General features: G+C 40.6%; 1 protein-coding gene across 5 annotated transcripts in view; it reads right to left on the bottom strand.

The window, feature by feature from the left end:
- Positions 1 to 6,079: 6,079 nt before the first annotated feature.
- FNIP2 (folliculin interacting protein 2) overlaps positions 6,080 to 12,804 on the bottom strand; it is a 58,773-nt gene continuing 52,048 nt past the window's right edge. For 3 of the 5 annotated variants that reach the window (XM_044430661.1, XM_044430660.1, XM_044430662.1), the window contains 2 exons: positions 12,595 to 12,710; positions 6,080 to 8,767 (listed from right to left, as the gene is read on the bottom strand). In XM_044430661.1, coding sequence (XP_044286596.1) covers positions 8,689 to 8,767; positions 12,595 to 12,710 — 195 coding nt within the window. In that variant the 3' untranslated portion in view covers positions 6,080 to 8,688. Of the gene's footprint in view, positions 8,768 to 12,594; positions 12,711 to 12,804 lie in introns of those variants that run through there. The other 2 variants (XR_006414780.1, XR_006414781.1) reach the window with 2 other exon arrangements.

Here is a 12,804-nt window from a genome sequence, read left to right as displayed (position 1 = left end):
CAACACAAGTCTTCAGAATTAAACAAACCTGTCTTGTCCCGCATAGCATTGTTAATGGTTCCAGAAATTGTCCTTGGATAATTGTGATCTCAGTCTGCTGTGGGACCATGTAGTTCTGAGTATCTACATAAAAGGTAACATTGTAGTTACTTCCAAACATTTCTTTGCATTGCAATGGAGTCTATGCTAATGCAGGCATCCCTGAAATAATACCTCCATATATTATATAAAGCCTAGATTTTAACCCAACCAGAATCTTCCGAATTAGAAAAATAATCAAAAACAATCCATTCTATGAAAATTGCTACCTCATCCTCACCTGTCTACTACTGGCACTTTCTTTAAAACACAGGTGGAAAATGTGTCCTGCTCCTGATCCACGACACTTGGGCTGGGCAGACTACCCAAATTATCATCCTGCTAGTCTGACCACGCATAGGCCAGAGACATCACCAAATCAAGGGAAGGTAGGTTGCTTTCTTTCTTTTTCCATACAGGCAATGTTCTATTCAGAGCTATGTAAATGACACAAATTATTCAAGTAATTTAACAATCAGGTGGAAGGCAAGGGATGCATCTTGTTAAGAATTGGACTCAGCTCAAAATATTAGTAAAAATGTTCATTGGTGGAAGCTGAACATGAATTCTGGAAGCCCAACCTAGTCTCCTCTCTTGTTTCTTATGAGGGTTTTATTTAGACACATTTCATGTGCATGCTAAGTTATCAGTAAAGAGATCTTTTTGGTATTAAGTAGCAGCCCAAGGGGAAAGTAATGTATCACACTCTTGGGTTCCCATTCAAAACACACTTATTGGGGAGTAGTTCCCATCAAATACAATTGAATTTCAGAGTAAGCATGGACAGAATTATGCTGTTGGGATGCAATCCTAAATACTAGGCAGTAAACCCCATTAAAACACAGTAGGTTTGATTTTTCAGTCAAGATGCATCAAACTGTGTTTGATGAGGCTGATGATTCTATACCGTCTTTCCAAAACCAATCAAGGAGGTTTACAATATATTCTGGATTTTTAAAAAACTATAATCAAAGAAAGCCATAGTAAAGCATTACTTCAGGTGCTCCATCAGAAACCAGTTCTTAATATACTGTAGACTTGCCAGTTTTATTTTCAGTACAGGAACATTTCTTGTAAGCGTCAGCATAGAGGATTCCCCTGTCCGAGGGACTACTGGCAGCTTGTTGTAACCCTGGATGCAAGAAATCCAATTTAGCTGAGATTACATTTATTTTTAACGACTTGACAGTCTTTCATAAGCTTTGTTGTACTTATCTTGACCTTGCCGAATTCCTGGCTATACACAACTTGTTATCAGGAGTGCTTAAGACCATCCCCCAGTCCTCCTAACAGACTCAGCAAAAGAGACAAGTTCCTGCCACTTGACATGTCTTTACAGGGTAGCTTGCCAGCACGTAGATTACCAACATGCGGTCATTAAGCTAATTTTCTGTACCAAAGTAGGTCATAGCTTTGTATTTTGCTTGCCAATCCATTCAGCTTCCTCTCCTCTCCAACAATCCCATCTTGCATATTTTAGTTCCACTCAGTCCATCTTATTCCATAGATAGTAGTAAAAATGTGTTAATAGCTAAAAGTTGACTTCTCTTTCTCCCTATTTGTCAGCTCCTGCCTAATTCATTTTGCATTTTGGAGCTTAACACCCTGGAAGCCTGAAAGAAAAAAGAATTAACCTTTGCTATGTACCAAGACTGATTGCTAGGACATTTCTATTTTGAGTGACTTTCATTGTGTAGAAACTCTCCGCCCCCACACACAAACACATATCTGCAAAACAAAGTAGGGGCCACTGGTCCAATTTAGATATAACTGGAATGTGCAAATAAGCAATTTTTCCTACTTGCTCCTTCTGTCAGTGGGAACAGCTAAAAACCAGGACTTCTAGCTTCTTGCTTTCCTACAAGTCAGAATCATAAGCCACCAACAAATACAGGGTTATGATTTTAGCTGGCCAGAAGAACAAAGCAGGTATCTTGGTTCAGACATAAGGGTGAGCAAACCATAGATAGAGTCCTCCTGGTTTGTTTAGCTCCTCTCAAGCAGCAGGAATGCTGTAGCAAGCAACTAACAGGCTTGTCTGCCAAAGCAGTAGAGTTGGAACATAAAACCTCAGACTTCAGCTCCTCCATGAGTGGTACCTTCAACTCCAACTCCTTCATTTACGTATAAGGTAAAAGGTAAAGGTTCCCCCTGCATATGTGTGCTAGTCAAGCCCGACTCATCTCTGTGCTCATCTCTGTTTCTAAGTTGCAGAGTCAGCATTGTCCAAAGACGCTTCCATGGTCATGGGACCAGCATGACTAGACACTTCCACGCATGGAATGCTGTTACCTTCCCACTGAAGTGGAACCCATTTATCTGCTTGCATTTGCATGCTTTTGAACTACTATATTGGCAGAAACTGGAACAAGTAATGGGAGCTCACTCTGTTACCCGGCACTAGGGATTCGAACTGCTAACCTTCCGGTTGACAAGCTCAGCATCTTACTGAGTCACCATACCCCTATATATCAGTAAAGGAATATACAAATAATTTAATTATTATTGTTTCCTGCATTGATTGAAAGCACTCAGCTTTGTCAGATATAAAGAATCTTCGTGGTTGTGTTTGGCCTCCAGTAGATTCTTCAGCCCTGAAGTATATGGAATGTCTTTATTGCTGTCTTTCTTATTCAAAGCTTCAAACACCTTAGGATGAAAAGGCTGCAAGTGTCTTTTTAAATTAGATGCTCTTGGGGTGCATTTTTATCAGAACCACAAAAGCTACTAACTTTTGCACATGCTTTTTCACAACCATCAAATTCTGTAATACATTGACACACATAAGATTTCCCATTTGTGGCTATTGTACCATGTTCACAAACAGCTGACTTCATTGACACATTTTTTGCCATTGCACATCTTTTCATGGGGCTGCTTTCACTAAGATATGAAATTGAAATATATCCTGAAAATATAACCTGAAAAAATAGGTTATTCCAATTATTATCTGTGGGATAGGAACTTTTAACATATTATTTATATTACTATTGAAATTTATTAGGGGTCAGTACATTTTTACAGACTCCGACTCTAGTAATCCAAAAATTGCTTCTAATTCTGATTCTACCACCCTGTTGTTTCTTCATGATAAGTGCTTATTTCTATGTCTGCATTTGAGTTATTTTTAAAAAGATGCTCACCAGGTCTTAAACCATTATCCACTTAGCTTGATTTCCTTTCCGAATCGATGATCACTTTGATGGCAATTGCGACCTCCCTTAAAAAATATGCTTTAAAAAGCTTTCACCAGCATAAGCAACACAGAAGCAAGGTAATTGATATGTGATAAGTGATCTGGTTGCATGTTTGGGAGCGCTGAAGTGGGCTCAGAGCCCTGTGGAGACAGGCCTAGCTATTTCCCAGAACCCTGCATATTCACTGGTGCCAAGGACTGAGTGGTACAGAAATATAAAAAAGTAAAGTGGATTTTAAAAAATCAGCTCAACTCTCATACAGGGGATAACTTTCAAGGGTTGGTTGGAGCTCAAGAGTAAAGGATCAACATTCTCTCTAATCCTCCCTCTGCAGGCCAATTCAACTTAGGGGAGAAAATAAAATAGAAAAAAATAAAATTAGAAAAAAACCTCACATTTGTACCAATAGGTTTTTAAGTTTAGCTATCATCTAGGGGCATTGAATTTCCTGAGAGATCACAGTGGGGAAGAGTTAGCTCTTTGTCCTGAACACTGTGACCCCCAAATTCTCCCCTCTACATGACAACTAAAATATTTCTTCCTTAGCTGCCAGTGGAAAGATTGGGACCCACAACTTTTATGTAGCTAGCAGTGCCTTCTACTGAGGGAAGTCCAAACAGATTAGTTTTTAAGAAGCCAGAAAGGTATGAAAGTATGTACAAATATGAGGCCACCATGATTCATGGAGAGTGCAACATCTGAGAGTCTGGCACACTGAGCAGCTTTCCTTCCTAGACCAGACTGGAGCTAGAGGGTTACGTGCGGTCACAAAGTGCCCCCAACTCCACCACACACACACACACACACACACACACACACAGAGAGAGAGAGAGAGAGAGAGAGAGAGAGAGAGAGAGAGAGAGAGAGAGAGAGAGAGAGAGAGAGAGGAATGATAACACTAATTTTCCACAGGCAGGATGTGGATCTTTTGGAGGAGGAAAGGATTACAAGATGTGATCCAGCTGCCAGCTTAAGTAGTGTGGTCTAGAAGGCTTATAGACCATGTGATATTTCAAAACATGTAACCCAGCTCAGTCTTTTGCTCCTCAGAGCTTATCTTCTGCTTCAAATTCCCCAAGAACTAATCTGGCTCCTGGCCTGCACAAGATACCATCTGAAGGTTTGCAAACTTGGTCCAGCAATCTAAGTGCTAAAATATGAGAAACACAAACAAACTTTGCCAAAGCACGTATTTCTTAGCATACTAACTTCCTTCTCGCAACTCACCTTAGGTTACGCACAGCATTCCATTTAATATTTGCCAGTGAAATTAATTTTGATTTCAATAGGATACCTTGGTGGTGTTTGGTAAACCTCTGAAGCATTCATTGCTGGCTATAATATTAAGGAAGCAATTGTACGCTCCCTGTGAGGTTGTATGCAATCACTGAATGGTGTGGAGCTTCCTTTCTGCTGCAGAAACAAGGAATATGCTTCTGGAGGTCCTCTTTTTTTTTTGGGTGGGGGGTACAGAGCTTTCCATTGCCATAGATGTTCAACTTATGTTAGGCTGACAACAGGGTGGTCTGGGAGCATATTAGAGCTTGTTAGCAGTTATAACTGAGTTTGTATGTCCAGACAACCCACTGTGTGCAACAAACCACAGTGGGTTGTCATGTTACATGAACAGGGGTTGTTTCACAGGATAGGTTGTCATGTTGCTTGAACTCAGGTGACCAACATCATTGCAGGTAGTGGGAAACAGCTTGTTAGCCACTTGGCAAAAACAGCAGAACTCCTTGCTGCTCTTGCCCACTGGAATCTGCTGCTCCACATATGCTCGGGGGACAATCGGGAGTGGCTGATATGGGCCTGCTGATTTTCCGCCTCCAACCACAAGCCATTTTCAGTTCATAGCTTCTCCCCACTCCCCTCCCTTCCCCTCCCCTGTACCTGTTTTGTTTTTTGAAGATCACAATCTCTAGCCTGATGGCCCACTCTCAAGATACCCATTTTGGCAGTAGCTTGGAGTGCCTTTCTAGCAAATTTGTACAAAATACTGCGACCTCCAAAATGCATGTGTGTCTTCACACACTTTATATAAGCAATATCTTCACATATTTTATACAAGTGTGCACATGTGTACTTACAGAGGTTTCTAAATGGGCAACGTCTGGGCAATCTCCAGGGAGGTGTCTTCTGCCAAAGTGCAAAGTGGCATTGATCTCGAGAGCTCCCAAGAGCTGGCTGGAGCTCTGGAAGCAGCTGACCCTTTGACTGGCTTGGTCAGCTGCCAAAAAGAAAGCTCTCATGCCTTGTGCAAGATCCTCTTTCTGTCAAGGGGAACTTAACTATTCTAAGGTGCTTTCACTTTTCTACTTGGTTCCTGAGTCCCTTGTAATCGGGAACACGGAGAGCCAACTGATTTCATATTTTTTCTTGGTCAAAGCTCCCCAGGGACATGTGCAAAGAAAACATTTGTGATTTTAGCAGGGAGAGGGGGACAACTTGGTCATGCCATAGTGTCCCCCTCCCCAGGATATCTATGGGAAGGAGAAGAAAACAACCCACAGTGAGACAAACTGTTATGAACACTGTGGGTTTGCACAACGGCCAGCCCACTATGGTAGGTTCCACTGCTGCCACAACACCCCCAGAGATAGGAACTGGTATTGTTAATTTCTTTTCATCAGCTGCTATGACATCTCCTGCCCTGGTTGGTTCATACTGTCAGGCCCAAGAAATGGGGCCTGGCTCCTGCAAAGATCCCTCCAGAGTAGGATTAGGTTTTCTAATCAGTCGGAGATTGTGGTCCATTAGAAGAGAATATTTTCCATGATAGACTTTTGCATTCACTAATGAGATGGTTCTATATAATTTATTGCACCAGTGCCACAGAGAAATCAACACAAATGATACTGTACATTTACAGCTCAAAGAATAAGTTTCCACTGTCTGACATTGGTATCCACTCAATCAGAAAAGCACTACTTGCATTTTCTCTCTGAAGACATACTGCGGCAACACACACCCACACACACCTTTCCCTAGTCATGTGTTATTTCACCTAATCCAGGTAACATGCTTCACTGACACTGCTTGTGATACTGTTGCTACACTTTTGAAGGAGAAAAAAGATACAGCTGTTATTTTTGTCCATGGCCCATTCCACTTATGTAGCAATCAGTTTAGTGGGAAACTAAGTTTAAAAGAAATCAGAACTTCCAGTACAGTTGATTTCAGATGAGACACTGACTACCCATCAATATTTTGCAAATGCTACACATCACGCTAAAACTTCTGATTGCATTAAAATGTATTACAAACCTTTTATCTGAATCAAACATCTAGAATAAGACATCTGCTTTTCTTTTTTGCTTCTATTTATTAAAACTTAAGATACTTTTAGAAAAACCACATTCATGGTTAATGTTGCAAGATATGGTCTGTGATATTCTCAAGAGATTTGCTCCCACTTACGAAATGAAAAAGTCTGCTAATCGGTGGCAGGGGGAGGGTACACAATACTGTTTAATATACCATTAAAAATATAAAATGGAATTTTAAAGATTTAAAGAGCTTTCTTTTATTGTCAGTTTCAGGAACTCTCACATTTGTCTGTATCAGTTTTAAAACTATTGAAAATATCAGTATTAAAACATGCTAATAAAAAAAATAGTCATGGACACCCCCTGGTATGAGGTTTTTTTACTCTGCAGATGCTACAGCACAATCCTTCACAAAGTTCAACAGGTGCACAAATTGAAGTTGCCCCCTCCTGGCAGCTTATTCTCTATACTGAGGTAGTTTTTTGTTTTAAGTGGGAAAGGGAAAAGATTTATTTTTCTTAGAACATAGAACAAAGCTACGTTTACTAAAATAGTATTCTAATTACGAGGGCAACTCTCAGTTTATACGCTGTGAAAAGCTCCCGTTTTAGTTGAACCTTCATCAATTTAGAATAAGTGTATTCATTTTTTAAAGCAAATATGCACAAAAGAAAATGGATTGGGAAGCAAACAATGCTGCTATCTACTGTCTTCTATAAAACAGGAATGCCTAGGTGTAGGTTTCTTTGATTAAATGTTGCAGAGAATGAAGGAGCAATGGAACAAAATGGAAAATCTGACGAGCCCTGAACAAGATAATGCTATAGTATTAAACTGGTATTTGGGTAAACATTGTATCAAGATTGCCAGCACCACTAAGGTCAGTTGCCAACTAGGACAAAGCTTCTTTCTACCTTGGTTTAGAAATGTCAGTCCAATATGGAGACTGTATTAGGCCAGTAGGATAATCTTAGCGTTTTCTGTGTCAAGGAAATTTTGCCGGAGAGATCACACTCCTCTTTCTTTTACTTTCACACAGTAATCTACAGTGCTTCACATACACTGAACCTTCTAAGTAAAGCCCTAGGTCTGAAACCCAAGATGTATATGGCCTATGCTATATTGTTAAAAAGAGAAGGATATCGTTAACTCCTGAATTCATTTTTCTCTTTTAGAAACAAGACTTACAAGAGTGGAAGGCACTGAGAAACTAGTGCAAAACTTTTTATGGACACTTGTAATTGTCGTAATGAATCGCTGTGTCACTGTTACTGTGGTTACCTCACCTCTCTGCATCCCCAGAAATATCCTCCCCGGGGTTTCTCCTGCACATTCAAGGGCAAAGATACAGTGATGACTTTAAAAATGAGTTACCCAACATTTAGGCCAACTTCATAACCATACTGGTTCTTAAAAGCTCCCATACAAAATTTGTTTTGCACTGCTATTATAGGATAAATTAGGATGTCTGACCTACATTTTAACAAGTCAAGGAAGCAGGAATTCAAGATGTGGAATTTGCAACAAGGCAGACGTTATGCCAAGGCTCCATGAGTTTTTTCTGTTTTCCTCTAACACTGATGAGACTTCCTTCTCCACCAAGAACACTGAATACAGATGCAGCCCCCTTGGGTTGTTTTGCTCACTTAGGAACCAATCAAGCACACAAGCTTTTACCCAGTAGCTGAATATCCATTCCTTGTTCCACACAACACTGTAACACAAGAGCACAGTCATAAATACATCCTTCAACTCATCATCATCCAAACGTAGGAATGCTTATACAGGTTTACTTACAACTCCCCATCTAAAAGGGTTTGAAGGACAAGTGCAATGGTAAGGAAACCAAACTTGGATTTTTGTTTTTCGTTTGGCTGAAAACTATGTATAAGCAGTGTATCCACCAATAGTGTTTAATCCTTTTTGTCCATTAAAGTACAAGAATGCATGACAATATAAAAACCCTGAATTGTCCTTCCCATTATGTAAACTGTTCCACTGTTAAGTGTTCAGACAAAATGTAGAAGAGGAAAAGTGACAGAGCTGCTGTCACCTGCTGGCTGTCCTCTGGTCCTCGTCTCTTCTTGACTGGCATCTCTGTTTTTCCACTGCAAATCCACTCACTTTGCCTTCCAGGTTTCAGCTTAGAGGAATATCTGAGCAACATATGGAGAATGAGTACTTGCTATGGCAGCCAGCAGAGGCAAGTCATTGGATTCAATCCTAGAAATGAAAATGATATGTTAGTTACGAAGAAGTGTTAAAGTATCCCCGTGTGAGCTGCCAGCTGGGATGCGAGGATGGGAGGAGACGGAAAGCACATAATAGAAGGTGGCTCTTCGAGAGATTTATTAAACGTGAGACTGAAACCTGCACATCTTTATCTTACTGAACATAGTGGGGCAAATCTCAGAAAAGTACAATCCTACAAGGTTTTTAGTGAGCACAGGAATCTCTGATGCTATATATGACTCTGTTGCTTCATCACTGACAGCAGGAAGTGCCTTGAACATTGAATGAGTCTATCCTGTCCTTTATTCATTTTAAAATTTCTAGTTGGTATAATCCAAAGACATACTGCAAAACACATAATAGTGTCAGAAAGTGCCCTATTGCAAAGCAATGGGGATAATGGCACCCCAAATCATTCAGACCTTTCCTAAATGAATTTGGCAAAAAAGCAGTAGAATAAAAATAGCAATATTAACACTGCATAAAATGATACAATTAAAATATCATAATAAAACATAAAATCACAACAAACATAGTCAAGTAAAAGTAAAACCTAACATATTATACCCAGCGTGGTTAATATAGATGGCCTAAGTGGTGCCATAGGTGTGCTGAAGAAGAAAAGGTTTTGCCAGGTGCTTAAAGCTCCACAAGGTAGGTGCCTGATGAATCTCCCATGGAACATTCCATCATTGGGATGCCGCCACGAAAAAGGTCCGCCTCCCTACAACCTCCCCCTTAACCTCCTTAAGGACAGGAACTCATAGGAGGGCCAGAGCTGGTGATCTTAGGAATATGTGGAGTAAGGTGCTCCCTATATGGATTACATGGTGAGGGGAAAGGTTTCATCATGGCAGTAACAAACACACAAAAAGGCCCAGAAAGCAAGTTAAATACCACAGCTGTATAATTCAGCAAGACACCCTACCCTACCCTTTGGTAGTTTCATCCAACCAAGATGGATGAAACACCCTTCTCCCCCGGTAGTCTCTGTAGTGGGAACTGAATGGCATTTTGGATGCAGTTGTGCCTTTTTTAAAAAGCAAAATGGCAAAAAATAGCACAGTGAATAATGAACAAAAAGTTGAAATGACATGTCATTGACAATGATTATTTTGTCGGCATTCCATTATTTAATTGCTTTATATGTTGTAAAAATAAATTGGAGACATCTGATGTTCTAAAACCAGGGTGGCCACTTGCTACAGATCAATTTTCTGACACTCATAGTGGATCCTCCGATGTATTTTAGTGACCTACATCTTACATATATAACCCTTGAACAGAAAATTATTCAAAGGGCAGTTTCCATTTGGCTTTCTAAGTGATTGTGAACAATTCACACCAAATATTAAAAACCTCATCATTATTTAAATTGAAGAACTGCACAAGCCATGCATGACTAATCCCCAAACACTCAACAGAATAAAGGCATTCTTACTTGACTAACGAAGAAGGCACACAGGAAACAGTAATGCCTTAAAATTAGAGGAGCTGGCCTGACTACTATATCTGTAACCCTTGTCCAGTTTGTATAGGAAAAGGCACTCTTTAAAATACTTAAGATACAGAGCTGTGTATCAAGATCAGCCTCTTGACCTGGAAACGCACAGGTAATCAGTGCAGACATTTCTGCTGACCCACACTCACTGGAGAGGTGGTAGCATCCTATACCAGTGGTGGCGAACCTATGGCACGCATGCCACAGCGGGCACACAGAGCCCTCTCTGTTGGCACGCAGCCGAGCATCGGATTACAGTGCACACAGGGGACATGCGCATGCTCGGAAAGGAGTAGTGGCACCAGACGATGATGTCACAAGCTGCGACTCATTAGCCATGGCTCGTCTGAGCTTTCGCATGGCCTGTCAGTGTACTGCCAAGGGGGGAGAGGGAGAGGGAGAGGGAGAGGGAGAGGGAGAGGGAGAGGGAGAGAGAGAGAGAGAGAGAGAGAGAGAGAGAGAGAGAGAGAGAGTTGCTTGGACTGGCTGTGAGTTGTTTTTTCTAAATCAAAACCTCAGTTTAAGTTTTTTTGCAGTGTTGGCAGTTTGTGATAAATAAGTGGGTCTCTAAAAGGTTTGCCATCACTGTCCTATACCAACGGTTTCCAAGCAGTCTGCAAAGACAGCTCTGTGAAGAGCATAATACAAAAGATTAGTCTGCAACTCAAGAAGGCACAAATTATGTAGCCAACTCCCATTTTCCATGAGTGAACACAGTTGATGAACCAAGTGAAGAATGGCATTCTTGAGATACCATTTATGGACACGGAATTTAAACACAGTTGCCCACATTTTCACATTCAAGGAAGAGAGCAAATCTCCCAGTTTGTAGATTAAAAAAAATATGAAATCCTATATATTTCTAAAGTAAGCCCTGCTGAATTCAGGGTTGTTTATTCCAAGGTAAGTATAAGACACCTACAGTCCCAATTTCTGGGAATTGGTGTGATATTATTACTATTACTATTTTTATTCTAAGTATTGTAAGGCTGAAAGGTCCACCAAATAGGGCATAGGTTACCCTATTTGGATAACTTCCAGTGAAACTTCAACAATCAAGATCTAGCTAAGCAGAAGCACTTTGTCTCAGCTGGGGAAAAACCCCAGTGTCTGAGAAAGAACTGGATGCCCACTTGCCATGAAATGGTTTAGAACAGGCTAGAACAAAAGGAAATGAGGGGGGATTTCACAACACTAAAACTTAGGAGGTACTGATAGGACAGGTGTGAGCAGAATTAGGTCATCGATATCTGACACAGATGGGGACAGAGCTTTGAACACGAGATAGGGGATTAACAAAAGCTCAACCATAAAAAAGTGGGTGCAACCTTCTGTGGCTATCTCTGATTCTGGTATCTGGAAGCAGCATCTGGCCTGTCCTGAATGCCAGGCCAGTGCACTGCCTTTGTCAACAGGTACTGCAACTTGCTGCTTAAAGAACAGTTTTAAGACTGTATGCGTGATTCTATTTTCTGCTTTCAATTAAGCATATCTCCTTTTAATTAAGCTTGCTGTGAAACTGTGCTCTTTCAGTGATAAGATTAGATTTCAAATCCAGAGTGCGTTACTATTCTCATTTGGCAGTGTGATGGGAACTTTCTCCCTTCAGAAACATAGAAACAGAGCGAGTCAGAAGGGGTGTCCGGGCCATCTAGTCTGACCCCCAGTTCCAGCCGACTGACATGACTACCATGTCCATGTCTAGCCTTTGTGGGACTTCAGCTCATAGAAATCAGAAACTACCTGACTAGTTGTCAGGATTGCATTTATCTACTTCCTATGATGTGCACAGGTTTGCAGCTAATATTACAAACATTCATATTACAAATCTCTCTGCAATCTGCACAAGATGAGACTTTCTGTGAGAACCAGGTAATGGGGCACATGACAAGTGCAATTACCACTTCAAGTCATTAATATATTACTAGCCAACATACAACAGAGCTATATTTTCTACTCAACACATTTAATATGAGATAGCCCGATCCATCTCCCTACACCAAGATAGTCAAACATTGTTCTTTCTCATCCCGCATAGCAGAAAACTCCCGTCTACTCATTGTTTTATTCTTCATTTCAGTTTGTTCAGAGAGTGAACTAAGAGAGACACAGAAATATGTTGTGTTTTCTTACATTTAACAGCTCAGTCTGGTTTCCAGCTGGTTAAGTGGGAGGGTGAGAGACACATACAATTCTCATTTCATTGCCTTTTACAAAGAAATCAACAATGGAAAGACAAGGTGACTCCTGAATTTTTTTAGCATGAGGCATGAAAGATCCCTCCATCCCAAACTAAAGGAGTTTCAGCATTACTTACCCCAATACCACTCCAAGTTCTTTCACATGAACTCGTGTTTGACCTCGCAAATATTTAGACAGCATTGTGCTTTTGAGGTACATTTCCTGTAGTCGATCCTCAAGATGCATTATACACTGAGAACAGAGAAGAAAGCCCAGAGTGAACAAATCCAGTGGAATAAGTTGCAAAAGGTAAAGTGGACAACTTACAAGAGGATGCAAGATCCTC

Source organism: Varanus komodoensis, unplaced genomic scaffold (genome assembly GCF_004798865.1).
Source record: "Varanus komodoensis strain SLA01 unplaced genomic scaffold, ASM479886v1 scaffold21, whole genome shotgun sequence".
Lineage (NCBI taxonomy): Eukaryota > Metazoa > Chordata > Lepidosauria > Squamata > Varanidae > Varanus > Varanus komodoensis.
This window is presented reverse-complemented; position numbering and strand designations above follow the sequence as displayed.